General features: G+C 41.8%; 1 protein-coding gene across 1 annotated transcript in view; it reads left to right on the top strand.

The window, feature by feature from the left end:
* The window catches only part of LOC126215310 (histone-lysine N-methyltransferase 2D-like), a 459,193-nt gene that overhangs the window by 314,616 nt on the left and 120,666 nt on the right, over positions 1-23,911 (top strand). Inside the window, exons 57-58 of the mRNA XM_049941991.1 lie at positions 3,550-3,744; positions 20,575-20,811. Coding sequence (XP_049797948.1) covers positions 3,550-3,744; positions 20,575-20,811 — 432 coding nt within the window. The remainder of the gene's footprint in view (positions 1-3,549; positions 3,745-20,574; positions 20,812-23,911) is intronic.

Raw genomic sequence — 23,911 nt, 5'->3', positions numbered from 1 at the left:
AACACAAAATTAACTTTGACTCTCCTGTACCATTGCCAAGGAGTAGAAAATTCAAAGGTTCTCAAAGTGGTGACCCTGGACACCGATGCACTGGTGCACTCGTCGAATGAAAGAATTATTTACTGCTTCCAGTGATGCCTGCTGAAGAGAATTATAAGCAAGCATGATGCGTTCCTGCATGTCCTCTGAAGTTGTTGGAATATCGCGATAGACGTCTTTAATGCATCCCCAAAGAAAAAAGTCCAGAGGGTTTAAATCAGGAGACCTAGCAGGCCAAGTAACTGTTCCTCCTCGACTAATCCATCTGGCAGCATACCTTCGGTTCAGAACATGACGCGCACGCATGGCATTATGTGCTGGACATGCATCGTGTTGATACCAGATAAGCATTCTGCTTCTTAGCGGCACTTCACCAGAATAAGAGGAAGAATTCATCTTAGGAAGTTGGCATACGCTGTACCATTTAGACTACCGTTGATGAAATAAGGGCCAATAATTGTAGTTCCAAGCATCCCTCACCAGACATTAACTCTCCATTGACGCTGATGTTTCACCTGTCTAAGCCATCGTGGGTTGTCGCTGGACCAATAATGCGTGTTCCTTGTATTTACCTGTCCTCTGTTTGAGAAGGAACATTCATCGGTAAATAGAACATCGAAGAAGGTTTGGTGAGGATTTGCTGCTGTGCCCACTGACAGAACTGTGCATGATTCTGGAAATCATTCCCGTGCAATTCTCAATGTAGGTGTACATAGTAAGGATGGAACCGGTGACGTGTAAGAATACATTGTACACTGGTATTAGGAATGCCAATCCCGTGTTCAAGGTGTCGTGTGCTCACATGTGGATTCATGGCAACGGAAGCAAGAACAGTAACTTTGGCAGCTTCGTCTGAGCGAGTGCGACGACGATTGCGTTGTCGTGGGTTGAAACTTCCCGTTTCCTGAAGCATCGCATCAAGATGAGAAAACATCCGTCGGAAAGGTTGGTTCTTGTCAGGATATCGCTCTCTGTACAGTTCTGCCGCCTGCGTAGCATTTCGCCTACCTTCAACAATAACATTAAAAGAAGCTTTATGTTGATGCAGTTTGTAGGAAGGACAGCCTTTACTGTATGCCTACTCTACACAGCAGTATTTAAAAGGACTAAACAACTGTACTAAACGTACCCATTAAAAAAATAAAAAAAAAAACAGTATTGCAATTACTGTTGTGCTAACTTACCTTCTCTTTGTTGGTGTACATTCTACTCACACAACTCTTCAACTGACGGTGGTTGACGGAATGACGGGTGTGCATTCTACTTATGTTTACATTTGTCCTCTGTCAACGTCAGAACGTGGATGTGTTCCAGTACCCTGAGTACTTGCACTAAGCGCTGGGAGCGTCAACGTCAATGTTGTGTTATGTAATTAATAACGTAGTGTTTCAGTGAATGGTACACTGTGATACATTTCTGAATAGATCCTTAGGAGAGGAAAGGAATTAGCGAATAAAAGATGCAGGGTGCTATTTTAAAAAGTCATACCGCTGTTCATATCTCTGTAAAAATCAAAGCTACAACGAAGGTAATCATGCTGATTGATGTCCCCCTGACGGCTAAAGAACATTTGCTTGAAACATTTTGTAATTCGCAGCTGGACAAACAGTTATTTAGTGTGGTCAAAATAAATTGGACACCATGTGTATTGAAGATACATATTATGGCTGACATTGTACGCAGTGAAAAACCATTAATACACAGTATGATATATTTAACTCTCAGTATATTCCTACAGTCTCCATTTGTCATGTCTATTTGTCAACTGACGTTTACATATCGATGTATCTTATATGTTAATGTCACTTTATGAATAAATGTGACGAATACAGGTCGCAGAAATATACGGACTGTTAATTATGTCATACTGTGTTAATGCTTTTTCACTGTGCACAGTGTCAGCCATACTATTTATCTTCTATACGTGATACGATGACTGGTTTATAAGACCAGAAATATGTTTTTTCGACGACGACATGTGACAGACAGGTCACATATATTTTAATGTTTCAACTTGCACTGGAGAATGGCTCACAAGCTGAAATCATGATAATGTAAAATAAATGAACAGTTAACGACCAAATGACAGAAATTTCTTCCAGAAAGTTGTATATGACTGTGGTCCCCCATGAAGGAAAGAGTATCATTTTTATTCCAGAACCGGTGAACCCAGCATTCCTTCGGAGTTGCAAAATATGCATGGGAATTCGATACACCTTCTGATTCCTCCCCTCCCCCATCGTATGCCCCCCCCCCCCCCTTCTGTTCATTTTGTCCCGCCCCATTTTCTGCCTCTGTCCATCTACTCCAACTTCCGATCTTGAACTTTGTTTATTGTTATCGCAAATTCAGAATCCTTCACAGTATTTTAATCTAAGCTCATAAGCCATAAATACATTTCTGTTTTCTATGAAAATAGACTACAATGAAGAAACAAAACAGCACATTGTAATGTAGTCAGTTTTTGTGTGAATATAATGCAAAAGAATATGTACGGGTGAAACAATTTTTCTCATGATTTAAGCGCCCTGCTGCCATAGTGAAGATTTGTCAGAGATTTAAGATTTTGTACAAACATGTACATTTTTAGAAAGAGATTTTCACTCTGCAGCGGAGTGTGCGCTGATATGAAACTTCCTGGCAGATTAAAACTGTGTGCCCGACCGAGACTCGAACTCGGGACCTTTGCCTTTCGCGGGCAAGTGCTCTACCAACTGAGCTACCGAAGCACAACTCACGCCCGGTACTCACAGCTTTACTTCTGCCAGTACCTCGTCTCCAACCTTCCAAACTTTACAGAAGCTCTCCTGCGAACCTTGCAGAACTAGCACTCCTGAAAGAAAGGATATTGCGGAGACATGGCTTAGCCACAGCCTGGGGGATGTTTCCAGAATGAGAGGTTCGCAGGAGAGCTTCTGTAAGTGAGTACCGGGCGTGAGTCGTGCTTCGGTAGCTCAGTTGGTAGAGCACTTGCCCGCGAAAGGCAAAGGTCCCGAGTTCGAGTCTCGGTCGAGCACACAGTTTTAATCTGCCAGGAAGTTTCATATCAGCGCACACTCCGCTGCAGAGTGAAAATCTCATTCTGGAAACATCCACCAGGCTGTGGCTAAGCCATGTCTCCGCAATATCCTTTCTTTCAGGAGTGCTAGTTCTGCAAGGTTCGCAGGAGAGCTTCTGTAAAGTTTGGAAGGTAGGAGACGAGGTACTGGCAGAAGTATAGCTGTGAGTACCGGGCGTGAGTCGTGCTTCGGTAGCTCAGTTGGTAGAGCACTTGCCCGCGATAGGCAAAGGTCCCGAGTTCGAGTCTCGGTCGGGCACACAGTTTTAATCTGCCAGGAAGTTTCATGTACATTTTTAGTTATATAGTCGATTGTCTAATAGGTAGTGAAACACGACGGTAACTCAGAGTCACACTAGCGACGGCGTCTGTCGTAGAACACAGTCGCTTATCAAACTGTAACAGTAGTCCGAGCGTTCGTATGCCAGGACCGCCCTCTCTGTGTTCGGCAGTACCCGCCCGCAGTGACGGTGAAGACGGAGCCGGCGGATGTGGACCGGCTGGTGTCGCAGGTGCCGCACCTTCCCCACCAACACCCCCACCACCAGCCGCCCCCGCCCCCGCAGCCGCAGCAGCAGATCCTCTACCAGCCGAAGGCGGAGCCCCACTCTGGACAACCGCCACCCAGCTGCAAGTACCACCCGGGGGTAAGGCGAGCGTGTCGCACTGCACGTCAGGGCGTGGCAGTTCGAGAATGTGTGTAGTCGTATCCCTTAGGTAGAGTTTCTGTTCCTCGTGTCGATGAGAAAATAATGAACAGTTCTCAAAACCACAGCTTTTGTTACTAGTTAATACTATCTAAAGACATTCTGCAAAGGGAAGAGGAGGTAGATGAAGGTGAAATCTGAGATAGGATATGCAAGAACAATTTGACACAGTACTGAAAGAGGGATTCTCTAGTAGCTATACGTATGTGGTTATCACTGAACCGTCAGCTAAATAAGTCACATTCGTAAAATACCGACATATATCATTTACAGAAGAATGGAAAAGTTTGTTTGTAGACACCAATCTTGGAGATGAAGAGCTTGCCGACCTACATCTGTATCAGCTGAAATTCTGAATAAAGTACGGAGAGCGAAAGATTATGTACAACTTTTACAGGAACCGGACTACAGTTGTAAGACTCAAAGGATGTGAAGAGGTAGCAATGGTTGAGAAGGGAGTGAGAGAGAGTTATAGGCTGTTCCCCATATTGTTAAATCTGTATATTACACAAGCAGTGAAGGGAAGAAGGATAAATTTGGAATGGCTGTTGAAGTTCAGGGAGAAGAAGTAAAAACTTTGAGGTTTGCTGATAACATTGTAATTCTGTCAGAGGCAGCAGAGGATGAATAATATCTTGAAAAGAAGATATAAGATGGTCGACAACAAAAGTAAAACAAGCGTGATGGATTGTAGTTAAATAAGGCGATGCTGAGGGAGTTAAATAAGGTGATGCTGTGGGAATTAGATCAGGAAGTGGAACGCTAAAAGTAGCAGATCAGTTTTGCTATTTGGGCAGCAAATGCAGATTGGTATATAAGTTTAAATGTTTTGGCACAATTTTTTGAAAGTTTTTATCTGGTGTGTAGCCTCATATAGAAGTAAAAGGTGGACAATAAAAAGTACTGAGAAGAGGAGAATAGAAGCTTTAGAAATACTGTTTTACCAAAGAATGCTGAAGATTGGGTGGGTAGATTGAATTACTGATTTTGAGGTATTAAGTTGAATTGGGAAGGGAAGAGCTTTTTGTTACAATTCGACTAAAATAAAGATATCAGTCGATAATGGCACACCCGGAGGCATTAAGGAATTACAGTAGGTCTAGAGGGCAGTAGTTATGTCGAGATAAATTGCACGAGACAGCTTGCAGACCACAACAACACCGTTAATACTGTTTGTTCATAAAATACTGGGGGACTGACGTCTTCACACGTTCAAGCAATTCAGATTGAGGTGCCGGAGTGCTTAAGGAAAAATGTCATTAATTCTCACTTGTAAATGTTCAACAATCTGAGTTTCTTATTTGTGTAAGTATTGTCTCAGTTAGTAGGATTGGTTCAGTGTAAACATATTAAAAATGAGAGAAATATTTACATTCTTTTTAATGGAAAATGTACACAGCTGAATATACTTGTTCCCACAAAAAGTGTTCCATTACGAACGATGACAGAAACGCATGGGAATGTTCTCCTTAAACCCAGTGTGATACTACAGAAATCAGGACACAGTTCCAGTCAAAAAATTCACCTCAAACATATATCTGTGTTACGAAAGGGGGAGGTGGGAAGCAAAGTTGAACTGTTCTGAAACTTTGCATCTTTTACGGTTGAAGTGATAGTGGGGATATTGTGTTTTATATAATTTTGATCTCATTAGCAAATTAACAATTGCCTAACTCAAATTCTCCGTAGGAAATGTGTGAGTGATGTCTATTGTACTAGTACACAGCTGGCAATTAAACTCGTAACACCGTGAAGACTGCATACAAAATTGCAACCTATTGAAGACGGTGTGTGACAGACACAAAAAAGGCACAGCGTGCGAGTATCGAATTGACGAGTTCAGGAGAGCCGCATTTTATGCCGCACGAGATGTGTGCGGTTCCTCGGCACGAGTGCTCGACGCGATGTACATTTCGATCACTCGGGCGTCGAGGATCGTACAGTTACGTCACGTACCTCGAGTAGGGAAGTGGGCCGGTAGGTGGCAGTAGAAGTACCCAGTGCTGCTGGCTGCATCACACGTTCACCTTCATTTCGCGTAGCCAGTAATTTTTGTGGTGGCCATTAAATTTTTAACAAGTACTGTGCTGTACCGTCGAGGTTGCTCGTGCCGCCCCGATCTGCCTCGGTGCTGGAAGTGTTCGACTGTCACCTCGACCAGAATGTTTTAAACGTGCCTCACTCATCAAATAAATGTCCGGTCACGAGTTGCCGAGAGACTGGTGCTTTGGCACTTCGCAGCCACTCGGTCGGTGAACTCTAATGTAGAGTGGCACAGAGTGACGTACATGCTATCCCACTGTACTCTTTACCGACAAAGAGGAAAATTTTGTTAAAAATTATATCATTCCATCTCGGTGTGGTTGCAGAGCAACCTTCTATTGTTACTATTTAAAAAACAGTTGTAGGTTGCACAGTGTTAGGAATTAACTCGAGAATGACTCATTTTGCACGGATAAGGCATCCTCGGGTTATCTGAAAATATAAGGGGACGAAAACATTACAGTAAATGTGGCGTCGTCCTTTCTGGATTGTTGTAAAATCAAAATAAGCTTCAAAATCGAATCCAATAAAATTATATACACAAACATAATGTAACATTGAAATATCAGAAATTTTCTGCCACAAAGCATTTGTCAAGAAGGCAGACACCGCATAAAATGTAGTAAAAGGCAACCTGAATGGAAACAAATATTAAACATCGACGAAATACAATCACGGGGATAAGGCACAAGTAGAGGGCGAAGGAGAAACTGAAAAATGCGTAGTACCTTGCGGAGGCACGACAGGCACAGCAGGGCAGAACGGGACCTCGCACGCAAACTCTAAACGTAACTGTACACTAAAACGGCCCCGGAGGCCCGTCTGTACGCATATAGTGTATACGTACGAATGACAGGAGGTCGTGCGAAATATTGGACTAGTAGTAGTGACAGTTGCCACGTGGCACTGCCTTTGAGTGTGCAGTGTAACAACAGTGGGCATAAAATTGAAATAGTAATGGATAAATTAAGAAATAAATAAAAATGTAATAGAGTATATGGGAATATACACAATGCAGATTGTGCTAGATCAAAAGCGTTGTGCAGAGGCACAGAAAACCCTTTTGCTCAAAAGCAGTGTGAAAGAATAATGAAAAAAAAATTTAATAGCTAAAACGTAACAATGCTAAAAAGATAAAATACAACTGCATGCACATGACAAGTGACCAAGATGCTGGTAATAAAAAGCTAAAACCAACAAATTGTTTAAAAATGGGAAACATTAAATCATGAGAGAACCTGGTTTTTGCATGATAACTGGTTATCGAGTAACATATCTTTCGTATCGTGTGAACGTTTAACAGTTTCTCTCTCTTCGAGCGGATTGAGCCTCTGTCCTTTGGGAGCATTGGAGCAAAACCCCTAAGTTCCCATGTCCTGAAACCTAGTTTTAAAAGCCCTTCCCTTTGGGCCAATGTAAGCTGCTTGACATTCATAGCAGGTGAGCATATATATACCAGAGCAGCATATTTATCTTTATGGGAACACTCATTATGATTGTATTGATATTGGGTGTTGTTAGAGGTGGTATACACTGTTCTTATATTTTGACCACAAAAGAGTTTAGCTGTGGCATAGGACACATTCCCTAATATCCATTTTTCGGTTTCTCCTTCGTTCTCTGCTCGTGCCTGATCCCGGTGATTTTATTTCATTAATTTTTAATTTTTTTTTCTGTATAGTTTGCCTTTTAGTACATTTTATTCGATATGATGCCTTCTTGACTTTGCTTTTGACAGAAAATTTCTGATTTTTTCAACACAAGCTACATAATGTTACTCGATCGGTTATTCGAGCTTATTTTGCTTTTGTGGCAGTCTGGAATAGGACCACACAGAATGTAATATTATTGTCCTCATATTTTGAGGTAACCTGATGACACTCTGTCCAGGTGAAGTGTGTCATTCTCGAGTTAATAAAAAGCATTTTGCAAGCTGTGACTGTTTTTTATAGTAGAATTTTGTTATTTGCTACACTTCTTGGTGTTACAGTCTAATGGACAAGAGTGTATTTTTTACAGTAGAGTTCATTTTATGCCCACGGATGTTCAACTCCACTGAATTTCTTGAAAGGTCAATAGCTTTTGAGTATGTTAGCAAGATTGGGTGTCAGAGGAGTACCAGTGGTTTACTCGAGCTTCCGATTGCACCGAGATTCCGGCATCTGTGGCTGCAAACAACTCCTGTCTGTAGCAGTTCAGATTCTTGTGCTTCACCTCACTTTTGAGGCATGGGTCATTGTTTTGAAAACAGAACGTTTGTCTTTTATATTTCTTGAGACGTAGTCCGTTAGTGTTCCAATCACATTCATTGGTAAGTAGTTGTGTAATATATGTACATGTGAATTTCACACTTTTCTTAAATTTTTCACAAGGGAGCAGCTTCGGACACAGTCAGCTGATTCGGCTGATGTTTGGCAGGTCGTTTGTGTACTACAAAAATGGAGAACTCTTAAAATACGTGTCCCACCCTTGCCTGGAAAAGAAACTTTTACAACTATTGCTTAAGCACCTATACCTCCATTTATCTACGTAACTCTTTTTCACAAATTATTTTTGACGTGGTTCGTAAGTGACCTACCAAATGTGAGCCGAGTCGGTTTGCTGGGTCTGGGGCTTTCCCCATGTCAGTGGCAATGGCAGTTTGATGCAGTTATTGGTAAGTCTTTCTTCACATTTCCAGTTCCCCATCTGCCCTGATAATAAGGAATGTGAGCAGTTGTACTGTGTTAATTATGTATATTTTCCAAATGTGTACTTAAAAATTGTGTTACATGCACATTGCCCGTTATCTTCATTTTTTAGCAGTGTCTTCTCATAATTTTAGTCTGAAGTGCAGAAATGAAGGAAACTATAGAGTTTCCACAGCAAAAATTCTGCAAATACTGCACTCTAAAATACTTGTAATTACTGTAATAACATGAAAGCTGAATCCTTGAACAGATATAGGAAAAAAGTCAATAGTAGTAGTAGTGTTGCATATTTTTAGCATATTTAAATTACTTCATAGACACACAATAACATTGTGGAAATGATAAATTGGTACTAACTGCATAGAGGGGACACTGAGTCACATACAGGGGGGGGGGGGGGGGGAAACCAGTTAAAATATTAATCTTCTGGACAAGGGCCTTTTTCCGAAATAGAAACTACACACAACTCACACATATGTGGGCACTGCCTCAGGATGCTGGAGCTGGGAGACAATACCCACATTTGAGAGTTGCATTTGTGTGAATGTGCGTTTGTGTGGTTTCTATTTCAGGGGAAAGACCTCGTTTGAAAGTTTTCACTATACATTTCTGCAATTCGAGACCACTTCTGTGTGGAGAGTAACGATTTGCTCTGTCCATACTGTATTTATTCCATCCAGCAATTCCTCTTGCTTGACAGTCATACAGTTTACTTACAAGCTGAGCCACCATATAAAAACTCTGGGTTTTACAGTCAGTTACTATAGTGAGAGGTGCATAGCGAGAACAACTGTGAATATTGAGCTAAGCACTGCTGTTTCCGTTGACTGATTCCAGCAGAGAAGAAGGAAACTGGAGGAGTGCCTCACCGACATCACACTCGAGTCTGCCGCTTTTCTTTCCTCATCTTTACTGTCTCAGTTTGTCTGCATTTTCTGTTGTTTGTACCGCATGTTATTTTCCTTAGGTTCCGTGTTTCTCCGAAACACTAGTCGGAATCACCTCTGTCGACTTTATTCGAATACTTTATAACGGACAGTCGTTTTTTTACCTATCTCTCAGTCCGAGATTTCAATAAACTTTTGTTTCTGTCACCTCCTCTTTGTGTTGCTTTACTATTTGGTTTTTATGGGAGGGCACGTGTTCTAGTGATTTTAATGTGTAGTGTCTGCCCTCATTTACAATAAGGGCCTAATACGTGTTACACTTTAATTTAGTACGGCTTTTTAATTATTATTCACGGAAGTTTTTTTAGTTCTCTAGTGTCGAACTCTCACCTCGTAAAGCTATTCGACCGACGTACAGGTATATTTACAGACTAGGTGCGCAATTCCTATTCTCACTCCTACATTCGTATCTGAAAAAGTACATACAGTGTCACGTCGGGAGGTCAGGTCGAGCGCACGGTTTCGAAGTAGCCGCACGTTCAGCCGGCGAGAGGAGCCAGTTTTCGACGTACTCTGCCTCGCAGAGGGACGGGAACGGGGTCCGCTCCCGAGGAGAGGCAGAGTATTTTCAGAGGTAGCTGTGGAACGGGCCCCCCGTCCCTCTCGTCTCGTTCGGACGGCGACAGCTACAGCGGGGTTGCCACAGGTGCGCCCCGCGGACGACTCGCAGAACGTGCTGCTGAAGCAGCTGCTGCAGAACGCGGGCTGCGCGACGGGCGGCGCGGGCGCGGCCGGAGGCGGCTGCGGCCGGGCGCCCCCCGCGGCTCCCCTCCCCCCGACCTCCGCCTCCGCGGTGACCGTGCCGTCCTTGGAGCAGCAGCTGGCGCGGCCGGTGCCTCCGACGCCCTCGGCCCTGCTGCCTCCTCTGCTGGACGAGCGGGCGCGGCCGCCCCCGCCCCCGCAGGCGCAGCAGCGGGCCGCGGCACAGGCGCCCCGGCGTCCCGACGTAGGCATCGCTCTGCTCTCCTGTCGCACGCACGATGTACTCGGTCTGGTCAAAGTGTGCTTTCTTTGCTCTGCACTCCACTCGGTACTAACACTGTAGCTACCACTTCCAGGTCTGCTTATCCACCTGTTATTTTTCTCATTTCTTTTTACGGTTCTCGATGTGTAGACAGTGTAGTGAAGCCACCTTCTTTTACGTACTTTCACTTTTATTTTTGGGTGTGATTGTCCTCGTAAACATTATTTTTATTTTTTGTGTCAGACGTTTGCAGTCGATTTAAAATTCTTCGAGCGAATGGAGAACAAATGAAATAGAATATCTAAATTAATGTAGTTTCTGGTAGGTGTATTCACCTTCTCGCGTTAGATTGTTCTCAGCTCGTTCGAAATGCGCATTCTGACACGATCCTCTTAATATTGCACAAACAGTTCAGCTCGTACGAAACAGGTTTTTGACTCTCTCCTCCTTTCCGTCAGTCGAGTAATGAGAATGTACGGAAGTTACGAGTAAAATATGAATAGTGGGAATCCTGAACTGACTACTCATCTTACAGATAATATGTCGATCAGTAGGTGGCCGTATAAATGAGAGTTCCAAAAGAAGCAGTCAGGAGTATAGCAAAGTATTCTTCCTCACTCGGTGTGCTATCGTGAATCGTATTGTAGGTGACTATCTTATGCAGGACATAGTGCATATCCACTCACTTGTCATTCTGCTCTTCTGGGCCATTATACAATCTTTGCCATTTGCCGGTTTATTACTGTGTTCTGTAATTCATAACCTTACTCACCTGTCTCGTTCTATACAAATGAACAGAACTTCACAATTTTCATTTGTAGTGCTCTCTTCTCATATAGCATGAAACATCATTGTAGTGTCATTGTCACAAAATGTGTGTGTGTGTGTGTGTGTGTGTGTGAGAGAGAGAGAGAGAGAGAGAGAAAATGACAAGATTGGAAGGACGTATGACTGACTGTCCTGTCACCTTAAATCAAGAAGGACTCAGTGTGGCAGTAAGACCATGACTGCACCCTTTTTTACGACACTGGAGAGCGGGAACACACACACATTGTGTTTTATAAAACTTGCAGACTCTTGTACCAGATAGACTACGTACACAAATTGCAAATTAAGAGTACTGTGACAGAGGTGATCCACATACTGACAGTGTGCATGCTGAAAACAAAAGGAGGATTTCTTCAGGATTATCTACCCAGACTTGTATGAGCAGTGCTTTGCGTGGAAAATAAGGAGACGTAAAATTGAAGTAGTTCTGATTTTCTTGTAAGACCCAAACTCATAAAATGGAGAACAATTCGTAGAATGGTAGTTACACCTTCAAGTGTCTAAAAACTGGAAAAATAGAAATTCTGGTTGATTAAACAAGGAATTTATTAACTGAATTCTAGTGTGTGTACATAAAGAAAGTGAAAAACTTTAAAATGCCTAGATCCGTAAAAGAAATCTCAAATAGGCGCAACTTTTTCTCCGACGCTCAGAAGTGGGATAATTGGCACATATGTCACTCCCGTGTTTGGCAGGAGGTAGACTACAGACTAGATGACAGCAATAGTGCAGTTTGCTCTCCTGTAACACGATTAGGAAAAGCTCACCTACGGATTTCCACACGATATCTGATACCGCGGTAGATACAGACGTTCTGTACAGATACGAGGCAATCCTCCCCAGAAATTAACCGGTGAGATGAACGGGCGGATTCTCTCTGTCAGTGTTAGGTGGTGCAGTCGGTCTTTTAAAATCATTTTCCTGAATGTCACATTCGTGTATTCTCGGAAGTACTGTGACATCCACTTCATTTCATTATTGTTATATTTTTTGTTACTAAATCTATACAGGACAAATTTGTATAGTTGCATGTCAGATTACTAGAAGAAGTCATTATAGAGGAAAACATTTTACTGGCGCCGTGGAGTTAATGTTTGCGTGCTTCAGATAGACACTGCAGCCCCTATTATTTAGTTGAAAGGAAATACTGAGTGTAAAGTGTCAGTTATTGTTCGTAAGTTAAATGTCCTGAATTTTAAGCCACATTATAAATTGATATTATATCGAGAATTCTGTGTTTATGACAATTTGTGTCTGCAGTCCACACGTACCTCATGTTGTTGTTGTTGTTGTTGTTGTTGTGGTTTTCAGTCCTGAGACTGGTTTGATGCAGCTCTCCATGCTATTCTATCCTGTGCAAGCTTCTTCATCTCCCAGTACTTACTGCAACCTACATTCTTCTGAATCTGCTTAGTGTATTCATCTCTTGGTCTCCCTCTACGATTTTTACCCTCCACGCTGCCCTCCAATGCTAAATTTGTGATCCCTTGATGCCTCAGAACATGTCCTACCAACCGATCCCTTCTTCTAGTCAAGTTGTGCCACAAACTCCTCTTCTCCCCAATTCTATTCAATACCTCCTCATTCATTATGTGATCTACCCATCTAATCTTCAGCATTCTTCTGTAGCACCACATTTCAAAACTTCTATTCTCTTCTTGTCCAAACTATTTATCATCCACGTTTCACTTCCATACATGGCTACACTCCATGCAAATACTTTCAGAAACGACTTCCTGTCACTTAAATCTATACTCGATGTTAACAAATTTCTTTCTTCAGAAACGCATTCCTTGCCATTGTCAGTCTAGATTTTATATCCTCTCTACTTCGACCATCATCAGTTAATTTTCTCCCCAAATAGCAAAACTCCTTTACTACTTTAAGTGTCTCATTTCCTAATCTAATTCCCTCAGCATCACCCGACGTAATTCGACTACATTCCATTATCCTCATTTTGCTTTTGTTGATGTTCATCTTATACCCTCCTTTCAAGACACTGTCCATTCCGTTCAACTGCTCTTGCAAGTCCTTTGCTGTGTCTGACAGAATTACAATGTCATCGGTGAACCTCAAAGTTTTTATTTGTTCTCCATGGATTTTAATACCTACTCCGAATTTTTCTTTTGTTTCCTTTACTGCCGTCTCAATATACAGGTTGAATAACATCGGGGAGAGGCTACAACCCTGTCTCACTCCTTTCCCAACCACTGCTTCCCTTTCATGCCCCTCGACTCTTATAACTGCCATATGCTTTCTGTACAAATTGTAAATAGCCTTTCACTCCGTGTACTTTACTCCTGCCACCTTCAGAATTGGAAAGTACCTCATAGGTGACTTTTATCATGTTTATGTGGAGACAGTGGAGTGTTTGAACTGTTGCCGCCACCCCCACCCCTCCATGCTGCCCCCTCTTCCCCCTCGTATAAGTGTTTCGACGAGAACTAGCCTCGGCACATGTTCCTCTACCGCCTCTCTCATTTTATTTAATTTTTTTTTTATTTCTATTTTTAAGGAGCTGAATGTAAGTCATTTGTTTATTGCGTTAACACACAATCGTAGAAGTTAGCTGAATACAGTGTGTAGAATTTTGCGCAGTCTACACCCTGTCACTTGAGAATATTTCTGCAGTACAGTTGTCATTAAAACAGCTGTATGTGTATCTGAGGAATTTTTAGTAAATGCTGTCCAGCCTCGTCACATATAGTATTGTCAGTACGTGGTTACTAATGAGTCATTTCGTAGATGTCCTTTGTTGCTGTAGTACTTACTGATTCAGCTAACAGTCTGCCAATATTAACAGTTGCTACTCTTTGATCAGACCTCGTGGGTTAAACGGTGGGTCCGTAGTGAGCTTGTGGAGGTGATGGGAGCAGTTGGGGCGTGCTTTTTCTTCATAACACCATTCGCATCATTTTAACAATTTCTTTTGTCAGTGGAACGAGGTGAGATGCTCACGAAGTAACACTCAGACTCTGTTCTCTACACACTCTATTGAATTGGATCTCTTATTGAAAAATCTGCTTTATATTGTAGACATTTTTGGTAATCTTTCTAAAGGAGCTGACCATTTGCTTCAGTGAATTTTATTTTTGATTATTGAATTTTATTTTTTAAGTGTTCCAATTTTTTTAAGTAAGTGTGCACTGTGTTATTCCATAAGTACCACATGTACACCTAAATGCTTACAATAAAAGATTTTTATTACTTTGTTTTATATGGTATATTTACTTTATTGTTGAAACTGTATGAAATGTACTTGTTTACAGCAAGGTGTACAAGCAGAGAGGTACATGTATTCTCATTACACCATCGTAACACTTTCTTTGTGCAGGCTGTGAAGAACTATTTGTGCCCAATTCTGATAATGTTTCTGTAAAGTCTCTCAGACTTTTAAACATAATGGTTAAAAGTAAATTATTGTTAAGCACAAAACGTTTGGGATGGCGGATAAAACAACTCCTGTACAAGTTAATATTAGACACCACCGATAAACTGGAGAACGGTGAAAACAGTGCTCAACTGTCGATAGGAAATTATTAAAGGTCATTAAAGGAGATATTTAAATTTTTTGTGTCAAAAGAAGTGCGTTATTCGATCGGCTCGTACAGCTCGACATGTGGCGCACAAAATAAGGGAGGCGATCTGGATGTGTATCGAATCCGTACAGCAGATTAACTACAGTCAGTCTGCTGCACTGTCCGACAGGCATGAAATTTTTAGGCAGTTTTCATAACTCACATAGACAAATGCTGAGCTGGTCCTCAGTCTCTGTCCCAAAAATGGTACGTAGACAGTTACCGTACTGTAATACACAGAATGTTGTTTATACAATTCACAGGCAGCTGATGGGCACCACTTCCCTCTATTATGTTAACTGATGGAACACACAGTGGGAAAAAATTTAGAAAAGAGAGAGAAAAGCAGTTTCTCATCAGATTCATTAAAGATAACCATTCACCATATAGTTCAAGAGTTGAGCAGTCAATAGGTTCAAAAACCAGGTTGAAGAAGTTGCAAAACTTTCAGTCAATGTCCTTGCAACAGAAGCTGGAACAGACACAACTGTACGATGATTTTCTTTAGTGTACACAGCAGACAATTGAGAACCGACATCATTCTGTCGTGTTGGGTTCACACTCACTAGTGTTCGTTTGTGTTATGCTGGTTGTCAGTGTTTGAGCTCACGGTCAAAGGAAGTTCGTGTCCTCTCCGCCTCGGCACTAGCAGTAAAGTAAGCTGCAGTGTCGAGTACTTCCGTTCTCGATACGACACGTGTATGTTGGTGTGGAGTAATCTGAACCGAGAGATCCACAGTGTAAATGCCAGAGGGAAAGATATACGATCGGTAGAATATTGCCGAAGTACGGAAAGGTCCAACTGGGGACACGAGAAAAGCGACGAATTCGTCGAGTGCTCGCATCCGGCAGGAACGGGATGAAAGAACACGAGCTGCGTATTTCTCCTTATTGAAAAGAAGAACACAATAAGTGAAAGTGAACAAGTGCAAAAATGTATCTATTGTGCTTATTAAAATCGAAAATACACGAAAGACGTAATCATTTTTGTTGCTCAAGTTCGTGGTCTCTCTAATTGTGTGCCCGAAGCATGAGTTAAAGATTTTTGATATGAAATAGCAATGATTTACACACACAGGATCACAGTGTCTGCCCTCTAACAGACTATATAGCAGATGTCACGAAGTTAACTACGTTTGTTTCACATTAAATTAATCGTGTTTTAATGACGTTATCTTCCTTATGCGATCCTTAACCCGTTCGGTGCCACTAGATTGCCAGTAACATCAGTCAGTGTGTTAATAAAATCCTCGGAAGTGCTTTGCATACGTTACTGCACACGTCAGGAACTATCTGAGCTATAGTAGCTATTGAAATGCAAAACAGTTTTTAACTTAAATATCTCCAGTTTCTGTAGCCGAGTGTGTAAATATTAGCCTGTCTTCAGGTTGTGTCGGTTGTCGGTAATTGGTGTTCTGCTTTTCAATTTCTTCCTTATTAGAAGGCTGTGAAAAGAGTCAAACGACAAACGTTCACAAAGTTTTGGAATAATGCCAATGAAAACTGGCACTGCAATTCATTGATAAGTGCACTACCTGCACTCACTTCACAATTAATTAGAAATTCAGGCACATAAATTATTCTTCTCTTACACTTTTCACTCACTTCGTCAAGACAGTGGTTCACTGTCCTTTCTGAATACAAAAGTTTTGCATTGTGGGTCTAACTGTTTGTTGCCGTACTCTTTGTGCGGATTGTCAGCACCAAAAAACAGTCGTGCAGTGTTCATTGGCCGTGTTCATTATTTCACATTCCATTCCACTCCTGCAAATGTAAATGCCCGTCTGCAAACGAATCATCTACATCTACATCTATACTCCGCGAGCCACCTTACGGTGTGTGGCGGAGTGCGAGTGCACGGTGGCAAATTATCTGCGAATGCCCATTTGCTCTGACGTTAACTAACTGGGATTACTACGAGACCCACGTACAGTTACTTACGTACCCGACGCCTCGCGACAGGAGTCGTATTCGGGTGCGAGGCTCGCCAGACGCATCCACTCGGCGCGTCCCACTCCGGCCCGGGCCCGGGCTTATCCTACCCTTCCGGAGATGAGGCCACCTACGGGAGCACCTGTACTGTATACGAGCTTTGCCGTAACTTCTGCACGGCCTGTTACCTGGATACAGCCACCGATCACGTTCACTCCCAAATCAGAAACCACTTCCAGACTACAGACGAGAGCAGTGTCGTCTGTTCACTGGCCGAACGTGCCGCCCGACCCGACGTGCGTGGCTCGGACGGCTACTTCGGAATGCGTGCCCTCCGGATCATCCCTCGTGACACCGGCTTATCCGAATTGTGTAGACTCGAGTTGTGCTGTGAACGAGTGTGACGGCTGCCGTTACGAAATCGAGAACCAGTTAAACGAGATTAGTACCCGAGTGATCGGTGACTGACTCGGACAGTACTGACACTGTCATTTGCGGACGCTCGGTGGAGTGGATACCTTTTCCCAATTTATGGCACTCAAATCGTTCGTGTCCCCAAATGCTAGGTAGGTGGAGACTTAATCGGCACGTGTGTCAGAGATCTGTCTTCCGCAAACTGCTGCCTCGCGGTAAGAAGTGTAGTGGTGCTTGTTACGTCTGAATTTTTAATTGAATTGTATTTGATCCTGTAGGATTACACGATGTACAGTAAATGTAGATGTGTGTAATATAGGACACGTAAAAAACAGCCGACATTTATTATTACTTCGTAACCATTTTGCCTGCATTTTAACATCAATGATTCTAAATAACATTACGTATCAATTTCGTGTGATAAATACTCTTCGACACTAAAATTCCTTTTTGACCTAATAACTTTTTTGGAAAGTTAATGTCACGTACTCTGTTGTGAACTTCAAATGGCTCGAGAAAGAAGCCTTTGCTGACATTTTCGGGCATCTTCGTCAGTACTACCGAAAGTGTATTTCGGCCAAAGGAAATGGTTTAAAAACAGAATTAAAATATTTTATTTGTGTTTTCTACTGTCTCTTTTTCGTGACAGCATTAACAAACTGTTTAGGCATACCACATGTTTCTTTCGGTTGCCTACCACAGAGCAACTTCCTGCATTGCCACATTTCCCAATTCTCACACATTTCGTTGCCCCGTTCTCAGTGTTCTACCTGTTTCCTCAATAATGTAGTGTGTACACAGTTTACGTGCTTTGCGAGCGGGATTTATTTGCGGTATACGTTAAAGTATAGCTCTACCGGGAGGAGAGCGAGCACACGTGTGAAAGACACCGACACACGGAGCCACTGACGATACACCGATCAGTTGAGGCAAAAGGTGGCTGTCAAAATGAACGTTACATTATTTCAGTGGTGGCAGGCGCTACTAAAAACTGTGGCAGTCGAGAAACGATCAGAGAGGGGAAAGAACAGAGGCCGTCCGATTACATTTCGACGGTACACACTTCTCTCGTGAACGACTTCTCGACCGAAGTCGATACGTGTACTCCCGTCTCGTGGAAGTCGACATAATACGGAAAGCGTGTTTATAAGGATTCCCGTCTAGGTGACATTTCGTGCAGTCAGTCTACGTATGTTAATAAGCTGTTAGGGAATTGCAGACATAATTTGATATTTCCGTGCACAAAATGGATTCATCGTACACCCAGTTTTGTAAAACTTTCCATTTTTGTCAGTCAGGCGTACACATCTCAGTGTCAGTTACTTGTCGCTCGTTCCTTCTTAACTTACCGAATGAGAAGGCACACCGGTCGGCACACTGGGCTCGCATTTTGGACTTTCAAATCCCCACCCGGCCGTCCACGTTAAAGTTTTCTGAAATTTCACTAAATCACTCCAGGCAAATGCTGGGATGAGTCCTTTGACATCTTTTTGTAATCCAAGTTTGCGCTTCATCTCTAATTACCTCAGTGTCAGTGTGATCTTCCATTGTTCCCTCCTTCCTTCTCGACTTACCCGCTTCTCGAGCTGGCTCGTACAGTGGATACGCGACATATACACTTTCTGTTGCACCGGCACAAAATGTTATGTCAACTCCACATATTCTGTGGATACTACAGAGCTTCACATTAATGGGAGATATTTGGACATATAAGACTGTACCATTAATTCTGTGGAGGACACACTTTGCTATTCCTACACTAACATATTTCATCAGGTGGTGTTGTGAGACGAATGTGGGACACCCGAGAAAATAACGATACTTTTTGTTCGGGCATCAATTATACTCCTTCCCTCTTCAGCCGTTCCCAATTATTTTTCTAAAGGCAGTTAAATTTCGTCATTAAGTAATGTTACGTGTTGTGCAATGTTGTGTGTCTTGCACTGTATTAAGATTCATCACTGTTAATTTGATTTTGGAATGCTGCTATAAATATTTACACTGCACCTTGGTTTTTGGCATCTGGGGCACTGTTGGCTATATAAGAATTAAGAAATATTTTTCGCTGCAATACGGTTTTAGAGTATTCTAATTTATGTTGTCATTATTTCGTGAGTTGATCAGTAGTGGGAAGAAACTCTGTCTTACAGTGTCTAAGCTGATTTTTCTATCAGTTCGAAGAGCAGTGCATGTGTCAGCAAAATTGTGACATACAACAAATAACCGAGTGTTATTAGGATGAGGATACTAATAATCAGTAACAGTGAGGACTAAGTCTGTACAAAAACAGTTATTTATTTTTAGTATGAAACTGTAACTGCGTGTTATGACTTGAGCCTGCAAACAGCTTAGGATCTTCAGAGAAAGTCAAAATCATGAACAATAGTTTTTTTTTTTTTTTTTTGTTTTGTTTTGTTTTGTTTTTTTTTTTTTTTTTCCCCCTCTCTCTCTCTCTCTCAGAAAAGAAATTTGTCATATGTGAGAGGTGCTTAGCTTTTAACAGCATTAGTGAACACTGGTTTGTATCCACATTAATTATAGAAAGTAGTTGCCATACTGTGTTTGAAAACCAGACTTTTTGTTTTGATTACCTATATTTTGTAGCAACAAGATTGTTAGATCTTTTTTAAGTACTTAACTTCCTTATGTAGGCACTATGAGCATGTTTAAATAAAGTCCATCAACTTCCACAAAAAATTAAGGAGTTATTCTCCCCCTCTCCTTCCGCCCCCCCCCCCCCCCCCGCCCTCCCCCGCCCCCCTCTCATTTTATTGAGAGTTATAAACCATAAATTTCAAAACACTTAGTATTTCAGAGTGGGTTGATTATTTGAATATTGGTCCATATAAATTATCAACATTCAAGAACTACAATTAAACTGCAGCTGAGAGGGAAAAACAGTCTTTATTGTGAGATGATCGATACCTTCCTTCCCCACCACCCCACTTGCAGTTAATTTCTCAGGAGCTTTGTATGACGTCATTTTTCTCCCCGTACCTGGAATTCCCAATCTCCTCAGTTTGAGTAGTCACCCTGATGCACTTCAGTTGAACAAGAAATGAAATTTACAAATAACTATTACTACTCTTGAAGAATGAAACAATCCAGGGCATTACATTAAGTTGAGACTCATTGGATTGTAAAGCAAATATGAGTCATGAAATAATCATGGATAAACTCTCATTGTGCAGATGATTTCTTGGTCATTAGGACTGGTAAATGGATATTATACACTGCCTAGACATAAGAATGATGGTTTGCTTTGTTTTACTGAGCAGGTCTGTCTCATTCACGAGCAGTGGATACCTTTGACAGTGATTGTTTGATTTGAAAAATTACACCCGTATGTATCCCAGCTACTGTCGTTTTTGCAGTTGCAAATGCAGCATCGCATTCTGCAGCAACAACAGCTGCAGCAACAACAGCTGCAGCACCTGCAGCAGCAGCAGCAGCAACAACAACAACAGCTGTTACTTCAACAACAACTGCAACAACAACAGCAACTGCAGCAGCAGCAGCAGCAGCAGCAACAACAACAACAACAACAGCAGCAGTTGCAACTTGAGCAGCCTCAGCAACAACTTTACCACCAGCAGCAACAGCATCTAGCTGTAAGATAATAATTAATAATTTTTTCTTTGCAGAAAAGTCATTCTCAATTAGTCCTTTTTTATTATCATTGATGTGACTAGACTTCTTAAAATTTACACATGTTCTTCAGAAAATTAAATTGTTAGTTACTTTAAAATACTGCCTATATGCAAGCACATGCTGTTCTTTGAACAGTTGGTCTTTGACAGTCTTGTAATGTGGCTCATGTAATCGAAGAATAATTGTGACTGCTTTCTGATTAGCCACCAGAGCTACAAGAGTGGTAAAAACATTAAAATTAAGGACAAAAGATCAAAGTCAAAATACGCATGCATCACGTAAGGCAAAAGTGTATTGTAAACACAAATATTGGGTTATAGATGAAAACAAAAATGACAGGAGGGCTAAAAACGAAAAACACGTGCCGTGAACGAACGGTTTGTGAAAAAGGAGCTGGCAGTGAGCAGACGGCAACAAAGTGGTATCGGAGATCTTATATCGCACAGCCCGTTACGTATGACAGACAGGGCAACTTTTTTGAATGTGCGTAATTTTCTCTGGGTTTTATTATGCTTTCTCAGAGTAGTTCGATCTCGTGTCTCGAAATGAGGAGTGGATCCTCTGTTCCTCCCGACAGCACCTGCTCTGAAAGTAACCTCCCGAATGCCAAACGCCGATGGGCAGAGGTAAAGCTGATGTGAGTTTCTCTTAAAGTAGCCCGGTGAATGACTGGTCAGTTCCTTTTATAAGGTAATGCTGTGTTTTCTCCCTCGACTAGGAGAGAGTGCCGGAATCTGCTTTCCTCAGATCTTCAGCGTTGTTGTGTCCGTAAAGCTGTTTTCTGAGAGGCTGTGACTGATTGCAGCTGTTAATGGCATTTTGATTACGAGAGGCGAATCGTATAACAGTATTGTTTTTTCCATCTCCCTGGATGTAAGACATTCTTCAGTGCCTTTTTTCCCCTCCCTCGCTACTCTGATCTCTCTGTTGCCAAAGATTGAAAGTGAGGTAATTATAATTCCATTTGCAGAAACTTTGAGTCTTCAAGAAGCTTTTCTTTTACAGTATTTGTGTAGAATACCCACAAAATGCCTGTTAACAATCACAACAGTAGAAATCCAACATTTACGTGACTTGTGCAATATTTTACTCCGTCATATCACCCGTAGTTCTGCTGTCAGTGCCTCCGTTTGCCCCCTTGAGAAAAGCGCACTCCAGCTGCTAGGTTCTGGTCCCACTAGGAAAGTGTGTGAACATAGCACAGTCTTCGTGATCTCGTCAGTGCCACTGGCTATATTTCAGGATACCACTTTATTAGAGATCTTTCACTTGTCGTAGGTATCGTATTACTTGTCTCCGGGATTACCAGATACTGAATTTTACGAGTCTGCAGGTCGACCACAAACGTACGACCGTAGGAACTCGGGCGTATCTGTTTAACCTGTGCCATTATTAGTTGTGCCGACAGTTTTCATTGTAACTTAGTCGTATCTGTTCACAGTTAATTGTGCCCCGGTACCTTTGAAGCTGAGCACCTACTTGTTGCAGACAGTTTTTGGCACACGATACATTCAGTCCGTTTCGAGAGATGACAGCCTAGTAACTCGTGTTCTAGCTCATTCTTCCACATCCGGTCACCCGAATGACAATTGTCTCTCACTAGGTGACTACCTGTAAAAATTTCTCTTACTGTTTGTTTTGTGAAAGATACTGTCGACGAGGCAGTGTCAGAGTCAGAGTACTTGTCTGGGTATCCTTCATTTTTCTACTCATTTTATAAATAGACTAGCTGATTACCTAGCGCTTCCCAACTACGTCACCTGACACTATATTTTTCTAGTCATTGCTCCCAGCTGTACAGAGCTTCCTCGTAGACACCAGTGTTAGAAGTGCGTCACTCACACAGTAGCTTTTCCTAGGTAGTGAGCCAAATGTCTACCAAGTTTAGTTGGGATTTCAGAGCTATGCTTGCATGTCATTCCCATCCCTTTCCTTCACTAACTCTATACTCATTCCTAGGAGCGCATGAGGTTCTCATTCTTGTAGGTAGTAAGCCATCTGTGTAGATATCTGTTTTTACATTATACAGTTTTGCTGGAACGTATACATATACGTAGAGTTTTTAGAAACGTGAACTACATGTATTGCTTCGCAATGTGAATTACAAGGAGGACTATACATACCATCTCTTTTTTATGGGAAGTGGCAGCTGTATTATCACTGCAGAAATGGGACAAAGGAGTATGAATTTGTGTATGAATTTGTGAACTTCAGATGTCTTTTATGCACTGCACATCTCTTCTATCAGGTTCTGTATGTTGTGGTCAAATTCATCTGACGTTTTGTAGAAGGTGTCGATTGCAAATCTGACAAAATACTTACACGGGATTGTGTCCTTGAGTAATGTATAACCCATTTTTTTACTTTTCTGGAATTAGCATTTTCTTGCCGTTTACAACATTTTTATTGCTCCCCTAATTTTTTTTTGCAGTGTTGATTCTCACCTGTTTTTCCTTTAACGTTTTTATAATTTTCCCATGATCTATGCCTTATGAAACAATATTTGTGGGATAAAACTGATGCCGTTGCCATTAAATGAGTCTGGCATGGAGTTATCCTTCCTGAAGTAGTGTTTACAAACATTACACAGTTAACATTCTTGACCCCTGAGCAGTCTACTCAGCAGATCTGAGTCGGTAAATGTCTGAACAATACGTAGCACTAGTGATTTGTTAGCTGTCGCTGCTGAGGTCTGCTCGGCCCAGTGGCCAATGGGAGTAACTGTTCCGATCGAAGTCAGAAAAAGCTGTGACTTCAGGTGAACATTCACTTGTTCTTGGTGACTACCATGCTTGGTTTCCAATACTATGTGCTACACTAAAAGTAACATCATGATATTATTATAGCCATATTGTTTCAGTATTAACTCGAACATGAGGCAACAATTGTATACACAGGCCGTCTGCTTCCCAATACTTACAACTAATAATATAGTTTTGTTTATAGTTTGTATAAGCACTAAACACAGTGTTGTCTTCTAACTAGGGTCGAATACAGTGGCTGCGCCAACAGAGGTGCCGCTATAGACTGTGGCAAGTCAATTTTGATTGACACAGATAC

Source organism: Schistocerca nitens, chromosome 12 (assembly GCF_023898315.1).
Source record: "Schistocerca nitens isolate TAMUIC-IGC-003100 chromosome 12, iqSchNite1.1, whole genome shotgun sequence".
Taxonomy (NCBI): domain Eukaryota; kingdom Metazoa; phylum Arthropoda; class Insecta; order Orthoptera; family Acrididae; genus Schistocerca; species Schistocerca nitens.
The sequence above is the reverse complement of the archived record's forward strand: the minus strand, read 5'-3'. Positions and strand labels throughout refer to the sequence as shown.